This window comes from Bos indicus, chromosome 4, assembly GCF_029378745.1.
Source record: "Bos indicus isolate NIAB-ARS_2022 breed Sahiwal x Tharparkar chromosome 4, NIAB-ARS_B.indTharparkar_mat_pri_1.0, whole genome shotgun sequence".
NCBI classification, from domain to species: domain Eukaryota; kingdom Metazoa; phylum Chordata; class Mammalia; order Artiodactyla; family Bovidae; genus Bos; species Bos indicus.
The window spans coordinates 104,116,904-104,140,116 of NC_091763.1; the positions used below are offsets into that span (position 1 = coordinate 104,116,904).

Here is a 23,213-nt window from a genome sequence, read left to right on the forward strand (position 1 = left end):
AGAGGTGACGTGGATCCTTGAAGCAACACAGTCACATTCAGATACAGTCCTGTTTGGAATCTCGGGGCATTGGGACATCTGGTACACCCTCATCAGAAGTCTATTCAGGACACAGAAGTATGTGCAAGTCTAAAGGCAGCATCCTCACCTTTGGCTCTGAGTCTAAGAATGAGGACACACAAGTTCAGATACAATAACAGCATATCACCTAAGGATATACTGTGTTTTCATGTGCTCAGGGCAGTTTAGTCTGTCCACAGATCTAAATGTAAAGACAGGCTACCAAGGTTCTGCCACAGTCATGTAGGTGGTACCCACTACCATGCATTCTGTATATCTGTCTGGTTTTGAAGATTCCTACTTCCCTGTTTGGGCTTCCCTGGTGGCTCAGTGGTACAGAACCTGCCTGCCAATGCAGGACATGTGGGTGCAATCCCTGGTCCAGAAAGAACTCCTGGAGAAGGAAATGGCAATCCACTCCAGTACTCTTGCCTGGAGAATCCTAAAGACAGAGGAGCCTGGCGGGTTACAGTCCATGGGGTCACAAAGAGTCAGATACAACTGACTGACTAAACAACTTCCCTGCATTTCTAGCTATAGCAAAAAGTCACTATTAAAATCTGCTGTGGGGCTTCCCTCATGACTCAGTGGTGAAGAATCCGCCTGCCAATTCAGGAGACACAGGTTCGATCCCTGACCTGAGAGGACCCCACATGCCATGGAACAACCAAGTCCCTGTGCCGCAACTACTGAGTCTGCGCCTTACAGCCCGGAAGCTGCAACTCCTGAAGCCCACTGCCCCAGGGCCTGTGCTCTGCAACAAGAGAAGCCACAGCAAGGAGAAGTCTGCATTCCTCAACTAGAGAGTAGCCCCTGTTCTCTGCAACCAGAGGGAAGGAAAAAAACCCAGGCAGCAACGAAGACCCAGCACAGCCAAAAATAATAAATAAATAAAATCAACTTTAAAAGAATGGGACACACAAGTTCAAACACAGTAACAGCACACCACCTAAGGGTACACTGTGCTTTCATATGCTCGGGGCAGTTTAGTCTGTCCACATGTCTAAATGTAAACATTGCAGAAAGGCTACCAAGGTTCTGCCACAGCCATGTAGGTGGTACCCACTAACATGCACGCTGTCCATCTGTCTGATTTTAAAGTTTCCCACTTCCTTGTGGATGCTTCCAACTACAGCAGAAAGTCACTATTTAAAGTCTGCTGTGTACAAGGAAGCAATCGTAAAACAAAATAACCTTCCTACCTTTATGATCTGACAGTCAGTACACTAAGCTAATATGTTTCCCTTCTTCGGCTGTGGGCGATAGGTAAAATGAACACAACTCAGATCTCTGACATACAATTAGCTTTAGAGCTAAGCGATCCCTGGGAGTGTACAAAAGGCTCACCCTTAAAGAAACCAGAGACAGCAACATCCTGGTACATCCCAGGACAAAAGAACTGATCCCGCAACAAAGGACTGAGAAAAAAGAGCTCTATACATCACAGGGCTGCCGCAGGCTGGGTCCTCTTTTCTATGGACTTTTTTTTTTAAGGAGTTTGGCTATTTACCAGTAGGACAGTTTAGGAAAAAGGGCTGTGGAATAAGTGATAAAACTTTAAATGATGCCAGATTTCATAACCCAATAAAATCTGACTAGTGACACCCTCTTGCTAGAGGAAAAGACGCTTCATTAGCCGTACCTATAATTCCTCCGACGTCGTACCAGATGGACAGCTGGTCAGCTTCGGCCTCCTTCCATCCAAAGTTGTTACTCAGATAAAAGGGCAACCAGAAGAAGAAGGAGTAATTCACTAACTTCAAGCACGCGTAGGCCAGTGAATACTACAAGGAAAACACCCCACTGTCAGTAAGGAACGAACAGCACAGCGTAACTACCATTCTAATACAATTAAACAGCAAAACAAAACAGAAGAGCTGGAGCTGCATAGTACGTGATTTTAAAATTAAATGTTCCTATAAATTCCCATTGCCTGACTTGTCCTAGCCTTCCTCCTCTCTTCCCCCAACTTAGCATCTAGAAAGGCAGTATAATAAGCCTTGGGATTAAAAACACAGAGGACTACTCCCTAATTGTCCCCACTTTTTCTCCTTTTGGCTCTCTGGTAGAAGCAAACTGGTGTTCTGAACCATAAGGCAGGGCATGGACTCACATTTCTTTATTTAGATAAAGATAAAAGGTATTCGTGCCACTGAGGAGCACTAACCATAAGCAAACGAACCCAGTAAACATCACAGCTTTTACTGCAAGTAGCCAACCCTTTCAGGTTCGACTTCCTTCGAAGCTAACATGATGACCAGTGCAGAGCAACGTGCCTGGACGCTAGTTCCAAAGGTCCAAGAAAAGCATCAGCATGAAAACTACTTTCATAGGGTAGTTTCGGAAAGCTCTGAGTCAAAAATGAAAGCAGAGGATCATCACGGGCCTTGTGGCTCTAGGTTGAGGAGTAAGAGCTCCCATAACATGGCAGTGGGGCTGAGAAACCTATATTCAACACATTATTACCAGGAAATCCTGACATTCAGCATCAAAGGAAGAAGGGGGAGGAACAGAGAGACTCACTTCAAAGGGTGTCTGGCTAGTATATTCTCTTCCCTGGAGCTGCCACTTATTCCCTAGGTATCACTTGTTTTAAAGGGGCTTTCCTGGCAGGACCGCCACCCCCTAGAGAGCCAAATCTCAACCATGAGTGCATTTTGTCCAGACAGCCGGCCACAAAGACAAAGGGATTAAGTTCACTGGATTCCCTTTATACCCTGCCCATGGCGGGGAACAATAGCTTGTGAAATACAAAGGGATAGCAAGGGAGCACCACGTTTAGTCACAACAAATCTAAGTCCTGTCTCAGAAATTAAACTCTTACCAGCAGAATATTTTAATAACTACTGTAAAAAAAAACAAAACAAAACTAATCATTAGCATAAGAACAGGCCCCCAGGGGACATGCATTTCACTGTATGACTCGTCATCTTTTGGTTGAAGAACTGTGGGAACTCGAACTTCGATCTGAACTCACGCTTAAACTTTATCTGTTGGCAAGTGTCAGTTCTCTTAGCCTGGGGTAGGGAGAAGGGAGCAGATAAGTATGAAATAGGACAACCAGCAGACTCTGAATCTAGTTGAGAGGTTATATTCATAAAGCACCATTAAACCATAAAATTAAAAAGGTGTTTAATCATAATAACTCAACATTGCAGACTTCAGGGAGGATGGACTGGTAGGCCTTCTATCCATAGGATGGGGAACTGAGACACAAGGAAGAGCTGAGTAACGCCAGAGACCTCGCAGAGCCTTAGTGGGTAAGCTGGCAGCATAACCTAGGCCTCTTAACTCCACTCCTGCACTGCTGCTGCTGCTAAGTCACTTCAGTCGTGTCCAACTCTGTGTGACCCCACAGACGGCAGCCCACCAGGCTCCGTCATCCCTGGGATTCTCCAGGCAAGAACACTGGAGTGGGTTGCCATTTCCTTCTCCAATGCATGAAAGTGAAAAGTGAAAGTGAAGTCGCTCAGTCGTGTCCGACTCTTAGTGATCCCATGGACCGCAGCCCACCAGGCTCCTCCGTCCATGGGATTTTCCAGGCAAGAGTACTGGAGTGGGGTGCCATTGCCTTCTCCCCACTCCCATGCTAGAGGCCCAAAACACCAAGACAGAAAAACTGTGGCAGAATGGATTCAGTTTAGATGTTAGGAAAAAAACCTGACTGTGGAGGTTATGGAAACACTGGAATACACTACCAAGGGATACTGTGGAGCATCCTGCTCTGGCCTTTTACAGAAGGGCAAACTATTTTTTCCCCTAGAATGGCAAGAACATCGTCAAAGAAAACAGACTTCACCACTCAAGGCCCTCTTGATCTACTTATAATTCTGTAAGACTTCAACAGGCCAAAAGGCATATATTAAAAAATACCCATCTTTGCCTTCTTACTCCAACTCTAGTATCAGGGTCAGCAAATTGGGGCCACGGGCCACTTCCGGTCAGGTCCACTGGTTCCATGTGTCTGTGGAGTCCTCTGCTCTACTGAGCTGAGTGGCTGTGGCAGAGACTGCACAGTGGCCCCAGGGCTGAAAACATTTACATCTGGCTCTGCACAGAAAAGGTACCAACCCTCGCACTGGGTATCAGATACAAGCTCAAGTGGTGTCAATAAACAAGCTGAGGGCCACTGTTCCCGATTCCTCTGGACATATATTCCCGAAATAAAGTCTCAAAGAGAAGCTAACTGCTTCAAGGTGCCGTATGCCCGGCAGTGCTACTATTCAGGCTATGGTATCTCCCAGGCTTCGGTGGGGAGATCTGAACAGTCCTTACCGCTATAACTCCAGGAAGGCAACAAGCCTGGTAGAAGCTTATTGCCTTGACTTGGGTCACAGTATTGCCTTCTTGGATTGAATAATTAGGCTCAGCTTCATCTTCGTTTTCAGCACCATTAATTAACGGCCTGTGCGAGTCTTCTTCAAAATTGTCTTCTGTCTCGATACCTGGGATACCTACAACAACAGCGACAGCCACACTGAGAGGGTGCCTGCCAGGTGCCGGCACTGTGCTGAGTGCTTTACACGCACCATTACTTGTAAGGTCCACGCTATTTTCATTTGCATTTTACAGAAAAAGTTACTAAGGTTCAGAGTCCAAGGTCAATCAAGGTCACAGAGCTAATGAGGAACAAACCCAGGACTCAAATTCTCCTTTATCTGGCTTCGAAGCAGTGTTTTTTCAACCACGTCACGCTCTCTTCTCTTTCATACAGAAAAACTCGTTAATTACGTACTATTAAACTGACGTGTCTCTTCAGTAAGACTCAAAAGACAGAAGAATCATACATCTATCTGCTTCTGTGGTTTCACTTGTATGTTCTGCCTGTACAATCTGTATTTAACCACAGATAAGTATTTCACTGAATTATTCTTCTGAAGAAAAAAAGATCTGTCTCAAGAAGCGAAATTCAAAATCCTTCCATGCTAATTTCAAGCCAATGTCTCCATTATAAAACCTCATTTGCAAATGATGAGTTTTCCCTGAATCTATAAAAAGGTGAGCCTCACTCCCTCAAACATTTGCAGCTGTGCCAGGCAAGGCTGTGGCGTCGACAGGACACAAAACAGCAAGACTGCTCTTTTAATTTACTGAAAGGAGCCCACAGTTCTCCTAGGGAGAAAGATCTGGGCTGTTCCAGCCTCGGGTTTCTCTTTGCCCGTGTTAGCAAGACGATCTGAGTAGAAAAGCAGCTTCTCTCACCGATTTCTTCCGGTGACACCAGGAGTCCAAAGAAGATGATGATCCCACCAGCAAACTGCACGGCCGCCGTCACCAGGAAGGCATACTGGGGGGCGGGAAGGGGAGAGGTGCTCCTGACACATCGGGGATGCTCGTTAACCACACAGTCGTTAGAGACACACGTGGAGGACGGCACAACCAGGAAGGAAGTGAGCGCCGGGCACCCGGCCGCTGCCAGGCACTGAGCTAAGTGTTTTACTTGTTTTCTCACAAGTTTTTCCCAGGGACTCTGTGCAGCTCAGAGAGGATAATTAAGGTCTCCTGGACACCGAGTGGTACTATTACAACTGGGAAGTCAGAATTAGCTCCAAGAATAGCACTCTTGCCACCACTCAGCCTCACGTAACAGACAGTATCTGCCCTCAAAGACAGTTTCCAGTTGAGGCGGGTTACACACCACACACAACATTAATTAATAGGAACCTCCCTGGTGGTCCAGCAGTTAAGAATCTGCCTTGCAATGCAGAGGATGTGGGTTCGATCCCTGGTTGGGTAACTAACATCCCACATGTCGTGGAGCAACTGAGCCGGTCCAACTGCTTTGTCGCCTGACGCGACAAAGACTCTTGAGTGCTGCATCGAAGAACCCACACAGCCAAAACACTAAATAAAGATAAATTTTAAAAAGAGATACCACACATTAACATAGGCAGCACGGAGGTGGGTAAATGAGAAGGCTGAGTCCCCATAGGAAACATACAGAGGAACTGAATCTGGAAGAAAAAAGCCAAGGAGGTTGAAGGAGGGAGACAGTGCTTTAGGGAAGAGCTGAAAATCCTGGCAAGTGACCACCTTTCCCAGCACAACTGAAGCCACCAGGCGGGAGGGAGACGGGAAGCCTTCTGCACAGGGGGAGCTGAGGGTTGTGCTGGGGGTCACAGGGAAGAACAGTGTCCTTCCGACGGTCCAGGTGAGACACTCGAGAGCCAGACGGCATCAGTGAATTTTATTTAAGAGAGAATGGAGCCTGAGGTGTCAATGAGTGTTTCCAGAATTCAAATCTGGGAGGAGCCCATAGGGTGACCTGAAATTCCCATTTGAGCCAATTAGTACAGTCCAGGTGTGAAGCTAAGAAACCTGGGAAAAGGTGACTATGAACACAGGAAGGACTTCCCACTGGCCCTAACTAGACCAAAATTCTTCAAGGACCAAACACTTGGCAAGCTGTTTAAAAACTGTTACCTACTTTCTAAAAGAGCAACTTACTTTCAGTTATTAGGTTTGGGGTTTTGTTTTGTTTTGGCTGCACTGCATGGCTTGAGGGATCTTAGTTCCCCAATCGGGGACTGAACCCACACCCTCAGCAGTGAAAGTTTGGAGTTCTAACCACTGGACTACCAGGGAGTTTCCAATTATTAGGTCTTTGAACAGGCGATCCGTTGACATGAGCCATTCGATTTTTTTATTTGTTGAACATATAAGCACTGTTATTTAGCTTGTACTTTCCAAAGTTTGTTTTGGAAACACACAAGCCAATACAATAGATACTCTTTAATTCTTCCTCCATTTCACATAAATGGCAATACTCAACACACGGTTATCTTTACTTAACATATCACTGAGCTCTATCCCAGTCTGGACACGCAGGGCTGCCTAACTCTACTTCACAGCTGCACAGATTCCACTGAATAGGTGTTTCGTGGTTTAACTACTTCCCATTTGGTTGACATCTGTTACCAATCTTTTGCTATTACAAACAATGATGAAGCAAATAACCTTGCAGATGTGCTCTTTGTATATGATGAAGTATACTCATCAGTCAGATTAATTCACGGAGGTCGAACTGCTAGGTCAGAGCCATTATAATTCTGATGTGTTAGTCGCTCAGTCGTGTCCGACTCCTCGCAACCCCATGGACTGTAGCCCACAAGGCTCCTCTGTTCATGGGATTCTCCAGGCAAGAATACTAGAGTGGGTTGCCATTCCCTTCTCCAGGGGATCTTCCCGACCCAGGGATCGAACCCAGGTATCCCACATTGCAGGCAGATGCTTTACTGTCTGAGCCACCAGGGAAGCCCAGTTAAGTGACTGGGCTTTTGACAGACATTCCTATATTGACCCCAAGAGGAGTTATTTACTCACCCACCCTGCAATGCCTGATGTTACCTTCTAGTAAACATGGTACCATACTTCTGGACTTTTTCCAATCTAGTAAGGATACGGTGTAAGGTTTTTTCTCTCTCTTTTTTTTTACAATGTAGTTTTAATTTGCATTTCTCTACCACTTAATACCTAAACTCCTATAAGGGCAAAGATTTTTGGCTCTTTGGGCCAAGGCTCTATCCTCTACTGCCTTGGGGCACTTAAGAGGAACTTAAGAATATTACTGAGTGAAGTAGAATATCCTGTCATATGTTTATAAGCCATTTCTCTTTCCTTTCCCTGAACTACACATTCAAATGCTTTACCTTTCTTTCTGTGTGTTGTTAGTCTTTTTCTTTATCAATTTGTGGGCACTCTTTATACATTAAGGAGATTAGCTCTTTATCTGTAACATGAGTTGCAAGTACTTTTCCCCAAATGATTATATGTCTTTAGACTTAGGTGTTTTTCCATGACTAATTTTTTTTAATGTGTTTTAATCTACCATAAGCTTGTCCACTCTTAATACAAACCCTGCCCCTCCCACACACAGCACTAAGTCATTTTAAACGGTCACAGGATTACTTCCTAAAAATAAAACATATATTTATATACTGAAGAAAAAACTAGGGAAAAAAACACTTACCTCATAACCATACTGCAGAACAGAAGAAGCTAGACATGCACCCAAAATATTGCCCACGGAGGCACAGGCACTCCAGAGACCAAAAACAACTCCTCGCCTGGGATGGGAACAGAGCAGAACAGAAGACAACACAATCAGAACGGGTTCTGTGTGCAGCTCAAGTACAAAATGGCCACACAGCGCAGGCTCACATTACACAGAATCAATGTTCCATTTCAACGTGTTTTTTCCCAAAGTACACCCAAATGGCAAAACACTTAACTGGGTAGCTCTCTTCTTCTAAGATTTTATTATACTGAAGTTCAATTGGGGGCCCACTGAAAGACACTATTCAGAGAATTTAAAAAGACAAGCCCCGTGGATTGGGAGAAACTATTTGGATGCCACTTATCTGACAACAGACTTGCTGCTGGGATGTAAAGAAATCTCAGAACTCAATACTGTGAAAGATAAACAATGCAATAAAATTCTAAGGAGTTAAATCTCTAATCATCTCAAATACAAAGTTTCTGAAAAGGGGGCAAAGATTTTAATAAATGCTTTACACACACACATGTAAAATAAGATGCAAATAAGCACATGAATGGAGAAGGAAATGGTAAATCCTTGCAGTATTCTTGCCTGGAAAATTCCACAGACAGAGGAGCCTGGCAGGCTACAGTCCATGGGGTCGCAAGAGTCAGACACCACTTAGCGACTATGAAAAGATGCTCAGCATCATCAAACATCAGGGAGATGCAAATTAAAATCACAACAAGGTACCACTACACAACTAACAGAAGAGCAAAGTCAAAAGGCACTGAGCACACCAGTGCTGGCGAGGGTGCGCAGCGCTAGAGCCCTTACACTGCCGGGAGGAATGTAACGTGGCTCAACCACTTTAGAGGGAATTGCCAGTTTCTTAAAAAGATAAACATGCTCCTACCATAAGATCCAGCCATTCTACTCCAAGGTATTTATCCAAGGGAACGAAAGCATATGTCCATACAAGGGTTTGTGAACAAACAAGCACAGTGGCTTCAATAGTAAAAGCCAAAACCTAAACACCTAGATGTTCACCAACTGTGATACAATGGATGACTCCTTGGCCATAAAAAGGAATGAACCATTGATGCAGACATGGATGAATCTCAACATTACTGTGCCGAATGGAAGAAGAGAGACATGAAAACATACTGCAGGGACTTTCCAGGTGGTCCGGAGGTTAAAACTGTGAGCTCCCAATGTAGGGGGTACCAGTTTGATCTCGGTTGGGGAACTAAGATCCCACATGCCACGAGACACAGCCCCCAAAAATCAAAAACAAAACCGGAGAGGGAGACAACACTGTACAGTGAAAAAGCATGTTCAGAAGCCACTTCCAGCTGTGCAGAGTGATGGCCAGCAGCTCACGGCCCAGGCTCGATGCTGTCATCTGGAAAGCGCTGTGCTCCTCAAAGGCCTGGCTGCAGTGGCAGAATTGACAGTTGGGGCTGCAGAGGTGTATCTACCAGTACCACCAGCCTCGATGTGTCCTAAAAAACTATGATCCCAGGACTTCCCTGGCGGTCCAGTGTTTAAGACTCCGAGCTCACAATACAGAGGACACGGGTTTGATCCCTGATTGGGGAACTGAGATCCTGTATGCTATATGGCGAGGCATTAAAAAAAAAACAATGACCCCTGACAACGGGAGGAGGGATATGACTCACATTGTAACAGCTTTTCAGGGCAATTTCGTCAGTAGATTATTTAACTTTTTTCACTTGGAAATCAAATGATTTGAACTAGACAATCTCTACATTTTCATCAGGACGATAATGCCCCAAGCCTTTAAAACACAAAACCTACCAAGAGGATAAAGGTCAGGGTCTGAAAAACACGCTGATCAAAGACATTTCGGAAGAAACTCGCTGAAAACAACTGTGACTGTAAGTTGTCACAGTTTTACTGGTACTTCGTGGTTTACTGCGACACTTCACAGGAAGAGTCACTCTGTCAAGTGCAGCATCAATTTCACTTACTAGTTGTTATTCACTTAAAAACAGAATGTCTTACTTTCAAAAGTAAACTGTAACGGCCTTCCTGAACATGCTGTTTGTCTTTGTGACTGAAACCGAGAAATAATGAAAAGTTAAGACTGTCCAAAAAAAAAAAAGACTGTCCAGTCACTGCTACCGAACACCCAGTGTCATCCAATCTGGAAAAGCTCAGGTAAGGATTATCTCACAATGATACATGTCAAAGTGATCATCTTGAAATAAAAGCATTTCAGGTGGTTTTGCCTTTATTTCTCTTTGTTCATTTGAAATAGCTGGTTTTGCAACAATAATCAAGTAGCCTTGGTATAATTTTCAAAAATCATGACTGGAAAGACATTACCTTAAAATTTTAATACAAATAAACGGCACACAAACAGCATCACCTACTCCAAAAGAAAACTAAAGTATAAGAGGGGAGGGACTTCCCTGGTGGTCCAGGGGTTAAGAATCCGCCTTGTAAGACAGACGATGTGGGTTCGATCCATGTTGGGGAACTAAGATCCCACATGCCGCAGAGCGACTAAGCCCGTGCACCTCAACTACTGAAGCCCATGCCCTCTGGAGCCCACACGCACAACTAGGCAGTTCCTGCACTGAAAGGAAAGATCCCACAAGACGTGACAAAGATCCACGTGCTGCAAATAAGACCTGGTGTAGCTAATAAATAAATTTTTTAAAGTATCACTGGGGAATTAGTACCTCTGAAAATCAATTCTATTAAACCACTGACAGCAGAGTTGGAAAGAAACATAAATCACTAGCACAGGGCTTCCCCTAGTGGTACAGTGGGTAAGAACCCACCTGCCAATGCAGGGCACACGAGTTCAACCCCTGGTTCAGGAAGACTCCACATGCCGAGAAGCAAGCAAGCCCATGTGCCACAACTACTGAGCCGGCACTCCAGAGCCGGAGAGCCTCAACTACTGAGGCCTGAGCGCCCACAGCCTGTGCTCTGCAACCACAGAAGCCGCAACGAGAAGCCCATGCACCGCAACTAGAGAAAGCCCACGCACAGCAACAAGGACCCAATGTGAGCAAAAACAAACAACAGTATTAAAAAAAAACAAAAGAAGTCACTAGCACACTGAACATAAACATTATTTCACAACAAACACAGATCATCATCGACAAGCACCATTACTCCCACTAGGAAACTGGGGAAGCTGGAAGACCGAGGGGAGCTGCCTAAAGCATGCACTGATCACCATGGCAAGTGGGTAGTATCTGATGGGTACATTGGCCCCTAGGTAAGAGAGTAAACAAAAAAGACAGAGCTATCAAAGAAATCAATGTGCGTTTCACAACACATGAATATTTTATCCAGGACAAAAGCTAGATATCCAAATTAACAGTCCCTGAAGGCAGAGAGCCATAAATGACGATAAACAACAAAGGCAGAGTGTCACGAATGGTAATGAGAAACAGAGCCAAGTCTCTGGATATCTCTACTTATTTTCTATCTGTAGGGTAAGTACGGGTCTTCCTGCGTGGCCCAGAAGATCCGTCAGCGGGTGCCCATCCATATGCATGGCCCCCATCACACACACCAACTCACATACGACTGATAAATAACAGAAGGTTTGGGGGGAGATGGCCAATTTAACTAAGGCCCGAAGTCTGGCCAATTCTTCGTCTGCATCTTCTTAAAGCCTTTGCTCTGTGACTCTAGGCAAGTCCCAAGGACAACTTCTGAGCTCAGTTTCCTTATCTTTAATTTTAGAAGGTCAAACTAGATCACCGAGTATCAAAAACAGGGAAGGCAAAACCCACAAGGAGATACATGATGAGATGACATGCAAGATTTCTATTATTACAATGTGTTATTTGTGTTCTCTAAAGATTTGAAAAAAAAAATTGAGATGTACTGCCTCGGCCACACTCAAAGTCTGACCATAGTCAGAACAGTGCTGTGAACGTGTCTCACGGGCCAGACCTTCACTATAGAATCCACACTGTCTCCAATGTCCGTTGATGTGAAACCTCCTCTCTCTGCTATTCTAAACTTCCTAAAATAGAGGGAAGACACGGGTGGTGTTGAAAAGATCAAGTGATGGGCAGCTGGACACAGAGGGGTAAGGGGAGGGGGGTAGGACGAACTGGGAGAACAGCACTGACGTATATACACTGCCACGTATAAAGCTGACAGCCGGGGGAAGCTGCTGTGTGACACAGGGAGCTCGGCTCGTGCTCTGCGATGAGGCAGCATCGGGGAGGGTCCAGAGGGAGGGGATATGTGTACACATACAGCTGATTCACTTCACTGTAACACTGTAAAGCAATTACACTCCGTAATAAAATTTTAAAATTAAAAAAAAAAAAAAGGATAGAGAGAATTGACTCTGACAAATCTGAACAATCGGATATTAAAACTATCAAACAGGGAAATGAAAGAGGAAGAAAGTGGCATACCCAGCTTTCCCAAACCAGTTGCCCATAACAGCAACGACGCAGGGCCAGCCGGTGGACTGCAGCAGGCCGTTCACGATCCACAAGCTACAGTACAGCCCCTTGTTGTAGAAATGCAGCCACTCCGTGAGAGTGCCAAAGACGAACACCTTAGGGAAGAAGAAAGAACAAGATGCGGGTCACATCCACGTGGACACCCCGACTCAAGACCCTCCGTGATAGACACATTCAATGTCTGGAGCCTGAGAGACTCGCAGTAGACTCTTCAGATGCCCTTGCTCAGAGCGGCCCCGAGCAAGATAAGCATCAAACCACCCCTGACAGAGAGGCAGAGACGGCAAACAGCGTAAAATGTAGCGAGGACCATCCCTCCAGCTTGCATCTTCCACTCTAAAAGACTGAGCCCCCATTGTGTGACCTCATCTTACATCTATTTCCCTTTCTTCCTGTTTATGGAGGACGGTAAAAAAGACTACTGGAGTTCACGTGTGTTGATTTCCACCATAACATGTGTAAATTTCCAGGCACATTGTGGGGGCCAGAAAGCACCAGCTATTTTTACTAACTATTTTTATTTTTACTAACTATCACTATTTATGGTGATACTCAGTGTATCACCATAGCTTGTGACTGACTCAGTCATTTGGTGGCATGTATCAAGTGACTGCTTTTTTCCAGGCGTTCTGCTCAGGGTGGGTATTTTATTTGTAGTCAATCTCCTTTGGGAATGTTTGGCATAGGCTTAAAAACAGGGTATGTCTAATACTGTATGATTCCAGTTACATGACATTCTGCAATGAGGGAAACCATAAGGAAAAATGGGCAGTGGTTGCCAGAGGCCAGGGACAGAAGGCAGGTGGCAGTTACACGACTAGTCACTTGTCAAAATTCAAAACTGTGCACTGAAGAGGGTGAGTTTACGGACATACTTCAGCTTTTATAAAAGTGTGTTAAAAAAAAAAGAAAGAAAACATTGGGTTGGCCAAAAAGTTCATTTGGGTTTAGGAAAAAACCCTAAACCAGGTTTTAAAACAGTCTCTACATATATGTGGGTGAGCAGCTTATGAATAAGGTGCTTCAATCTCTGAAATATAAAGGAAAATAATTTTTTCCCCATACACCAATGGCAGACATTGAAAAACAATTAATAGAGTCTAACTAAGCTCCATGCTTTTATTCAATCAACAAACGCTTGTGAACAAATACAGATGATTCTAATATGGATCCTGCCCTCTGGAGCACTGAGTACGCCAAGAACCATTCTAAATGCCCCCCACACAGTGATTCACAGGACCCTCACTGCAATGTTGGGTGCAGGTATTGAAAAGCGGAGCCTGAAGCATGGAGAAACCACAGCTAGAAGCTGCAAGGGAAGGCCTGAAAGCCTGGCAGTGCAGCCCTGGGGCGTCTATGGTCTCCACCACCCTGCTGTAGGCTCCTAGGGGCAACAAGTGAAACAAGCAGGCTGAGCAGCAGACAAAGGAAGTGCCTCCGTGGAAAGTCAGGGGCAAGGGCTCAGGACAGGGAGTGACAACTTCCAGGAGCCGGGTGGATAAAGTCAGGCATGAGGAAACAAGGGTCATCTGGCCAGTGACTTGAAGGAGACACTGAGTTAGACTATGAAGAGCTGAACGGAGGACACTGAAGGCAGGAAGAAGAGCAGGAACAATAGCAGTGAGGTAGAAAGGAGCAGGATGCGTGAGGGCCACGGAAGGCAGCTTGGTCTGGGAGAGCAGAGGGCTGACACGCAGGGCAGACGTGACTGCAGAAGTGAGCTGGGGCGGGGTTCTCGAGAGCAATGAACGCCACTCGAGTTACACTGTGACCTCTGTTGGTGACTGAGAATCAAGGAAGGGGTGGGATTAAAATCACACTCTCAAGATGTCCCTTAACCAAAAAGGCACCAAAGGGATCAGAAAACCAAAGATTCATTTTACTATTCTATAGACAGAAGTAGGGGGCTTGCTTGGATTCTAAAATTCCTGGCCAAGATAACAGTAACTGGAATGAAAACAACAACACTTTCCAACTTACCACGAATGCAGAAGAGCACATGCCGAAAGACAGAACCCATCGCAGATTCAGCCGATCCCCGACGATGCCGCTGATGAAAAGGCCCTAAGAAGAAAGCATTTCATTTTACAGCTCTGGGTAACAACACAGCCTGGAAAGAGTACGATACATTCTAAAGCAAATGACGCAAACAGAACACAAAAATGAAACCTCACTCTCGTGCTTAGCCTAACCTCTTTATCAGTTTCACCAGTGTTTCAAGAAATGACAACTGCTTCTGCACACTGTAAACATTTCATGCACCAAGACAGTGTAATTCAGGGCAAATTTTCCTTCTATTTGACCCCCCATAACTGCCTGAGACACCTAGGGGAAAAAAAGAATAATTATAATAAAACAAGCACACAAATATACTGCATCTTCTAGAACAGATGAACTCCAACATCAGTATCTGCTTTCCCAAAGGGATTCGTCTTAGCTATTTGCATTCTGAATGAAGATGTTACAACATGTCCTACGGAACAGAAGCGACGGGGCCACGTGCCCTGCCTGTTTCATCTAACCCTTGGGCTTCATCACACCACGAGGCAAGGAGTACAGGGAGGCACAGACGGTAATTAGCTGAAGATAAGTACAAGTGTTCTGCTTTCTGTTTTCCTCCCACTGAGTGGTAGGAATTAAAAGGCTGAGCTCATGGCAGGACGTTCTGGGCTTCCCTGGTGGCTCGGAAGATAAATAATCTGCCTGCCAGTGCAGGAGACCTGGGTTCGATCCCTGGGTTGGGAAGATCCCCTTGAGAAAGGAATGGCAACCCACTCCAGTATTCTTGCCTGGAGAAGTCCATGGGCAGGGGAGCCTAGCGGGCTACAGTACATGGGGGTGCAAAGAGCCAGACACAACTAAGCAACTAACACACACACACACACACACACACACACAGCAGGAAGGCACAATTAAGAAACTAACACACACACACACACACACACACACACACACAGAGCAGGAAGGCAGACCAAAAAGCTAAGGGCAACACACTTCAGGTTTCTGCCACAAATATGTAAAATGAATAAATGTCTTAACTAAATACCTGAATTCAGATACAGGTGTTTCTAATAAATTGACTATATTATACATATAATAGATATATCGCGGCTCAGCTGGTAAAGAATCTGCCTGCAATGCAGGAGACCTGGATTCGATCCCTGGGTTAGGAAGTTTCCCCTGGAGAAGGGAAAGGCTACCCACTCCAGTATTCTGGATTCTGGCCTGGAGAATTCCATGGACTGTATAGGCCATGGGGTCACAAACAGTCAGACATGACTGAGTGACTTTCATACACACACACATAAATTTAGATGATAAACATCATAATAAATGTTTTCTCCCTCATTACTGTCAACCCTTCACTAAGTCAAAAGAGGCACCCGCCCGTGTTAGAGAAAATGTCCTAAAGCTCCAATTTACAGGGTGTTATGCTATACACAGGGTTTTCCTGGTGGCTCAACAGTAAAAAATCTACCTGCCACTAAAGGTGGAGAAGGCAATAGCACCCCACTCCAGTACTTCTGCCTAGAAAATCCCATGGACGGAGGAGCCTGGTAGGCTGCAGTTCATGGGGTCACTAGAGTCGGACATGACTGAGCGACTTCACTTTCACTTTTCACTTTCATGCATTGGAGAAGGAAATGGCAACCCACTCCAGTGTTCTTGCCTGGAGAATCCCAGGGACGGGAAGCCTGGTTGGCTGCTGTCTATGGGGTCGCACAGAGTCGGACACGACTGAAGCGATGCAGCAGCAGCAGCAGCAGTCACTAAAGGAGATAAGGGTTCAATCCCTGAGTCAAGAAGATCCCCTGGAGTAGGAAATAGCAACCCATGCCAGTATTCTTGCCTGGAAAATTCCATGGATGGAGGAGCCTGTGGGGGTATAGTCCATGGGGTCACAAAGGAGTCAGACACGACTGAGAGACTAAACAACAACCTTATATACAGTAAAGGCAGAGAAGAAAATCTCTCAATTGTGTTTCACATTAGGGACCTAATTTATTCTGTACTGCTCCAAATGCCCAGACAATACCTGGAAGTTACAGAACGAAATGCAGTTCAATATAAAAAGCTATGATCCCTAATTTTTTTTTAATTTTGCTGCACCACACAGTAGGTGTTAGATGGGGATCAAATCCCCATCCCCTGTACTAGAAGCACAGAGTCTTAAATGCTGGACAGCCAGAGAAATCCAGATCACTGATTTTTCATGGCACCTATCTTTTATCTCCTAAACCTATTTAATCCTATAGACAACTATATTATCATCATAACTCAATAGATAAGGAAACGATCCAAAAAAAGTTAAATTCCATTTTGATACTGAGTATCATAGCTACTTGCTAGCAGTGAGCCACCATGAGACCACAAGACTTCCTCTAATACTTCCTCAAAGGCTGAAGGAGAAGCACCACTGGATGGGATTCTGTACCGAAAAGGGTGGGCTGAATGATCCAACATCTGCTCCAACTGTGTGTGTCTCTAAGTTTCCTCTTCCCAGAAGGGACATTCTAATAATCACCCAAATAAGCACGTGCAGATGACGTTCGGGCTTTCACCCAGGATTTCACATCACATGCACGGCTGCTGCTGTTTAGTTGCTCAGTCATGTCTGACTCTTGGTGACCCCATGGACTGTAGCCTGCCAGGCTCCCCTGTCCACGAGATTTTCAGGCAAGAATACTGGAGTAGGTTGCCACTTCCTTCTCCAGGGCATCTTCCCCACCCAAGGATCGAACCCTCATCTCCTGCTTGACAGGCGGGTTCTTTACCAGCAAGCCACCTCTGCAGCCACCAGATGTTCCTGATGACCAGCCAGGGACTCCAGCTGCCCGATCCCAGGCACTACCTCAGTCAGAGCTGGCCCGGCCACCATCTTGCGGTTCTCCTGCTCCCTTCCAGCCTCCCCACCCCATCCCTCGTCTTCCCCAGCTGGAAATGCGGGAACCCCTTTCTTGGGGCCCAGCTCAGTCTTCGCACCTCATCAACTCTCCCTGTGCTCTCTTCCCTGTCTTCATCAACTCTCTTGATGATTTTCATCCAATCTTGAAAAAAATCATCTATATGCCAAGGGCTCTGAAATCTCTACCTACACTCACGTCTCTGCTCTTCTCGAGGTCCTTCCTGGCCATCCTACCTACGGCACAAACTCACTCCCTGCCTGGTTCTACTCCACAGCATTTACCACCTTTGAACACACTCAGTAATGTCCTTCCTTATGGCATTGTATTACTGCTTGTCTCTCTTAGTTCCCAGTCAAGAACAGAAGTTTTTAAAGGTCGGGAGTTTTCCTGTGCTGCTCACTGAGGAATTCCCCTCAACGAGAAAACTACAAGGCATACACTAGGCACTCTCAAAATATCTGTCACATGGATGGACGGATGGATAGATGGATGGATACATGGATGGACGGGAAGGACACAAAATATAAACTCCAGGGAAACTGAGCTCTCCTCAGTAAGCACATTCAAAATCCCTCACCAACTTGAGAAGAAGGGGAGTCATTTACGTCTTTCCTCCACAGAAAAGCCTAGCATTCTAAAACTTACCACAGCATAGGAGAAGAGGAAAATGGTATCCAGCATTCCGAGGAAAAGAGTGGCTTCCTCTGCACTGGGAAACAAATGGTTGCTGCTCCAAATCTGCGGTCACACAACAACAAGAACCTGTTAAGACTCACTGGGCCAAAGCACCTTCTGGAACCACCTCCGCCCACCCTCACGGAAACCTGAGGACGTTGAGAAGAGCAAATCAGCACTCTGTACCTGAGGAAACCCATACGCAAACAGGTCCATGAGGCCACAACGATTTGCATAATAACACTAAAATGCTATCTGCTTCTTCCCTTTTAACTGTTCCACCGATAGTGCAAAAGCAGTGGTGGATAAAACTCCTGTGCCTGAGTATGGATGGAGGCAGTTACACCAAACTATACTATTAAGCCCTGTATCTTTTACTGCCTCACAGTTCCCAAAAAGGGGCAACTTCACTGAAGAAGGTCCTCGGCACATACTAGACGCTCAGTAAATATCTGTCAAGCATTAAAAATTATTAATCTTATTAAATCTGGCCCAAGTCCCCACTCCCCTGTTTTTTAAATAATCTGTGCCATTAAGTAGAAAATATGCATCTGGCACCCAGCACACCAAAGAAAGACATCTGTTTTGAGAAAACTGTGAGTTGCAGGCTGGAATGTCATTTTTCCTTGAAAGAGTGACTGACAGACAAAGGCTAGTTATTCAGATTTGGGTTTCTGGCAGATATTTCCTCCAAAAAGAATGAAATGAGCCTGTCACTTCCAATACCCATTCAAAGGACAAGACAGACAAATGGATCTTAATGTAAGAGGATAAAAAAGTTAATTAATATAGTTTCAGATTCCACATTGTCACTAACCTTTAAGAAATTGCCTCTTGTCAAATTCTGGTATAGTATCAAAGATAAATATCCACAATTAACTAAAAAGGCTATTAAAATACTTCTCCCCTTTCCACTATGTATCTCTGAAAGCCAAACTCTCTTTATACCCTTCAAAGGATCCTGCTACAAGAGATTGAATTCAGAAGCAGACATGAAAATCCATTGTCTTCTATTAAGTCAGACATGAAGAGATTTGCAAAAATATAAGTCAGTGTCACTCTCCTTAGCAAGTGATTCTTTTTGTTGTTTTGAAAAAGTCATTTCTCGTAAAATGTTATTTATGTTATTAACATGTTATGGGTTACTTAGTTCATTTTTAAATAACTTAAAACCAATGTATTTTTTTAATTTCTTGGTTTTAATTTCTGAAACAGTAAGTCTCTATAAATACAAACTCATAGCTCATTGGGATCTCCAAATCAAGGAGTTGTACTAAATGGTTTCTCAGATAGGTTATTATAGGAAAGAAAATTTGGGGATCTCCCTGGTAGTCCAGTGTTAAGACTTTGCCTTCCAATGCAGAGGGTGAGGATTCGATCCTTGTTCAGGGAGCTAAGACCCCATAAGCAGGCTAAAAAGCCAAAACGTAAACCAGAAGCAATATTGTAACAAATTCAATAAAGACTTTAAAAGTGGCCCACATCAAAAAAAAAAAATCTTGTAAAACAGAAAACTTTCTGACTTCAGAATATTAAGAAGAGGACCTTCCCCAGTGGCTCAGTGGTAAAGAATCTGTTTGCCAGTGTAGGAGACATGGGTTCAATCTGTGATCCAGGAAGACCCCACATGCCGTGTGCCATGACTACTGAGCCTGTGCTCTACAGCCTGCGAGCCACAACTAGCGAGCCCACATGCCGCAGCCACTGAAGCCTGAGAGCCTAGAGCCGCGACGTGCTCTGCAACGAGAGAAGCCACTGCAGTGAGAAGACTGTGCCCTGCAACTAGAGAGTAGCCCCTGCTCTCCACGACTAAAGAAAACGCTAGCACAGAAGCAAAGGCCTAGCACAGCCAAAGACAAAATAGCTCACTAAATAAAATGATTTAAAAAAAAAAAAGAATATTAAAGAGAAAAACCACAAGCAGCAACTTTGAAAATACATCATCGCTTCACAGAAAAAAAACTCCTCAAATTGTCAAGAAAATATATAAACTGTGATAGCAGTCCAGTGACTCATTTCTGTGTGGCTTGTGCCATCTGTCTTGTCATTGATACCTTAACACTCACACTCTGCTTTCAGGAGCAGAAGAGACACTCACAACTGAGACCCATCAGTACGTCAGGGTGACAATTTGGGGCCCTAAATACTTGCAATGAGAGTTACCTCACTATCTTTCCCTCGAGCCACAAGCTCTGACTCCTGATCCCATCCAGGCTCAACAGGACCCAGGATGAAGCCCTGTGGGGCACAAGCCAACGTGAGCCAGAGCTCACATCCGAGCAGCTGCTCCAGGTTTCAAGGGTTTTTTCTTCACTCTCATGAGAAGCCACCGAAAATTCCCTGCAGGTGTGGCTGTCACAAAAACGGACAGATTTTAAATGGCTTTTTTCTGCTTCACTGCCAGAATTCAGCTGAAGATACTAGTGACTGCCTCCTTCACAAGTGCAAACAAATCCCAAAACTAAAAGAAAAAAAGCAGGATGTACAAAAAGATTCAGAAAACAGGATGAAAGAAAGAAGGCTAGTGAAGAAAGTTTACATCAATAATGCAGCTCCGATCAAGACAACTATACTAACAGGCGAGAAGATAACTATCTTGAGGAAAACTGTGTGGGTCGCAAGTTGAAAGGTCATTTTTGCTTGTAAGAGGGACTGACAGACGAACTCTAGTTATTCAGATTTGTTTACTGGCAGATATTTCCTCAGAAGAGAAGGAAATGAGCCTGAAAGTCACCGACAGAGTGACTTTAAGTTGCCAGTCTCACGCTGGCCGGCACCTGTGCACAGCTGCCGTGTGGAGGGCCGGCCTGTAGAGGCCTGCGCGGATGGAGGCTCTTCTTGCTCCTCTCCTGCGCGGATGGAGGCTCTTCTTGCTCTTCTTGTGGGGGAGGGCCTGTATTGAGCTACAATGATTGCTACGCCTTGGGACACTTCCTGGAAGCACTAAAGGTCACCGTGTGGGTTTCCTAAGTGAGAATGTTTATCACAGAATGACAGCTCTGTGTGGGGGCGGGGGAACTTCTGACATGAAAGAGCTTCCTGAAGCAGGGCAGAGGATGAGCTGAAGCTGACGTGTGTTCAGGGCTCTGGTATCGGGTGCCGTGAGAACTGATAAGAGCATCTGTGCTCAAGGTTGAGCTGGAACGCTGAGGGCACCTTGAATCCTGCTTTAGACTGGAGAGAAGTTTAGACTCTCTGCACTCTGGAAGGACTGTGCTGTCTGGAGTGGTAAGACTTTCTAATTTAATAGAAAAAAAAATTCTTGTATTAAAAAAAACTGTTTATAAGTTTCAGTCAAGTTGTCCTCAAATATTAGATTCAACCATTTCCTCTCCATTATCTATAAACATAGATTTTATATTATGTTCTCTTACTATTTCCAACGTTTGCCCATGTCAGTGGGATCCATTATAAAGTCTCAAGGTACAGAGACTGTGTCTGCTTAACGTCTTTTGTAAAGCACCTAAGATAGCTCTACATAAACATGACAGCTATAATAAGTACTTTATGAAGACGCTATTTAGTGTACTTAAGAAACATTGAATAATATATATAAACAAAACATTTTTTAGATTTTACACATACTTCTGGTTCTAAGGATCTTTCCATTTTGGACGAGAAAGGCAGGCTTGGAGGGAAGCTAGAGTTAAGACAGTTGTAGACACAGAAACACAGGAGGAGTGAAAGTAAATACTGCCTAGCCACTCTGCTCCCAGTAGCAGCCTTCAGGAAAGAAAAAACCTGGATGTTTAAGTCTAAAAGGAAATGGAAAGCTGGCACTGCTCTCCACCAGGGCAGGTACGGAAATACAAAGATCCCCAGATAAGTCAGAACCTGACTTCTACATAACCAATCCACCTGAACTCCTGAATCCAGAGTTTGAACAAATCAAAATTTGTTGTTGCTGTTCAGTCGCTAAGTCATATCTAACACTTTGCGACTCGTGGACTGCAGCACATCAGGTTTCCCTGTCCTTCACTATCACCAGGAGTTTCCTCAAACATGTCCATTGAGTTGGTGATGCCATCCAACCATCTCATCCTCTGCCACCCTCTTCTCCTCCTGCCTGAAATCTTTCCCAGCATCAGGGTCGTTTCCCATGAAACCTATTTTAATAAGCAGCAATTAGAATAAGTAAGTAAATAAATATCTTAGCAGGAAAGTTAATGCAAGTTCAACATACACTAACAACATGACCTGGTTACTGGCAGGAAAGAGTTACATAGCATACCTGATTCGTATCCTTAAACAGATCTATCTGGCAAGGTTGGCCCCTGGAACCTTGGGACTTGGGAAGGTTTCCATCATTCCCTGCTAAGAGTGGCTCCCTGTGGCTGCACTGCCTGCCCCAATAATATGGTTTGTGCTGAACACTTGCTTTTCTTATGGGAATGTGGAATTTTCATACATGCCAGGCAGAGGATGCCAGTATGACAAGCCCCAATAAAAATCCTGCCACCAAGTCTCCAACAGGACTCCCTGATAGACAATACCTCACCGGGGTGTCAGGACTTGTTGCTGGAAGAATTAAGCACATCTATGGTGCAGAGAGTCAGACATGACTGAGCGACTGAGCGCACGTGCGCACACACACACGAGGGGCTCTTGAAGGTTTTGCCTTCTTTCCTCTAGACCTGACCCTATGCATTTTCCCTGTGCTGACTTTGCTCTGTACCCTTTCACTGTAATCAACCATAGTTTTGAGTCATTTGCTGAGTCCTGTGAGTCCCTCTAGTGAATCACCAAATCTGAGGGTGGTCTTGAGGATCCCCAATCAATGACTTTAAAAACAAAGGCAGTATAACCAAAACTGTAGTGCCTAAATCAATCCTGTTATTCTATACACTGATCAGCCTGTATCTAAAATAGCACATTTAGAGCTTGGCATCACAAAACTATAGCTGAAGAAGAAGCACAGATGTTCTCCCTAAACAGGACAAATTTAGGGAGACGGATTTTCCGCAAATATTTGAGAGGCAGCAAGAATCAACTTAGTACACAAGGCTCAGGATAAAACCTAAGATCAAAATTAAAGAGAACACTCTCTCTTTAGCATAAGAAAGAACTTGTGAATAATGAGAGTTAAATAAAAATGTAATTGTCCACCTGAGAAAACAAGGA

At 44.7% G+C, this 23,213-nt stretch overlaps 1 protein-coding gene across 11 annotated transcripts in view; it reads right to left on the reverse strand.

Moving 5' to 3' along the window:
- SLC37A3 (solute carrier family 37 member 3) overlaps window positions 1-23,213 on the reverse strand; it is a 69,407-nt gene that overhangs the window by 23,372 nt on the left and 22,822 nt on the right. For 9 of the 11 annotated variants that reach the window (XR_011566333.1, XR_011566331.1, XR_011566330.1 and 6 more), the window contains exons 4-10: window positions 18,063-18,155; window positions 14,491-14,574; window positions 12,460-12,605; window positions 8,030-8,126; window positions 5,263-5,347; window positions 4,336-4,514; window positions 1,703-1,844 (exon numbers count right to left, since the gene is read on the reverse strand). Coding sequence is in view for 6 of the 11 variants with exons in the window: in XM_019959178.2 (XP_019814737.1) it covers window positions 1,703-1,844; window positions 4,336-4,514; window positions 5,263-5,347; window positions 8,030-8,126; window positions 12,460-12,605; window positions 14,491-14,574; window positions 18,063-18,155 (826 nt within the window). In the remaining 5 variants the exon portion in view is untranslated. The remainder of the gene's footprint in view (window positions 1-1,702; window positions 1,845-4,335; window positions 4,515-5,262; window positions 5,348-8,029; window positions 8,127-12,459; window positions 12,606-14,490; window positions 14,575-18,062; window positions 18,156-23,213) is intronic. The other 2 variants (XM_070788244.1, XM_019959180.2) reach the window with 1 other exon arrangement.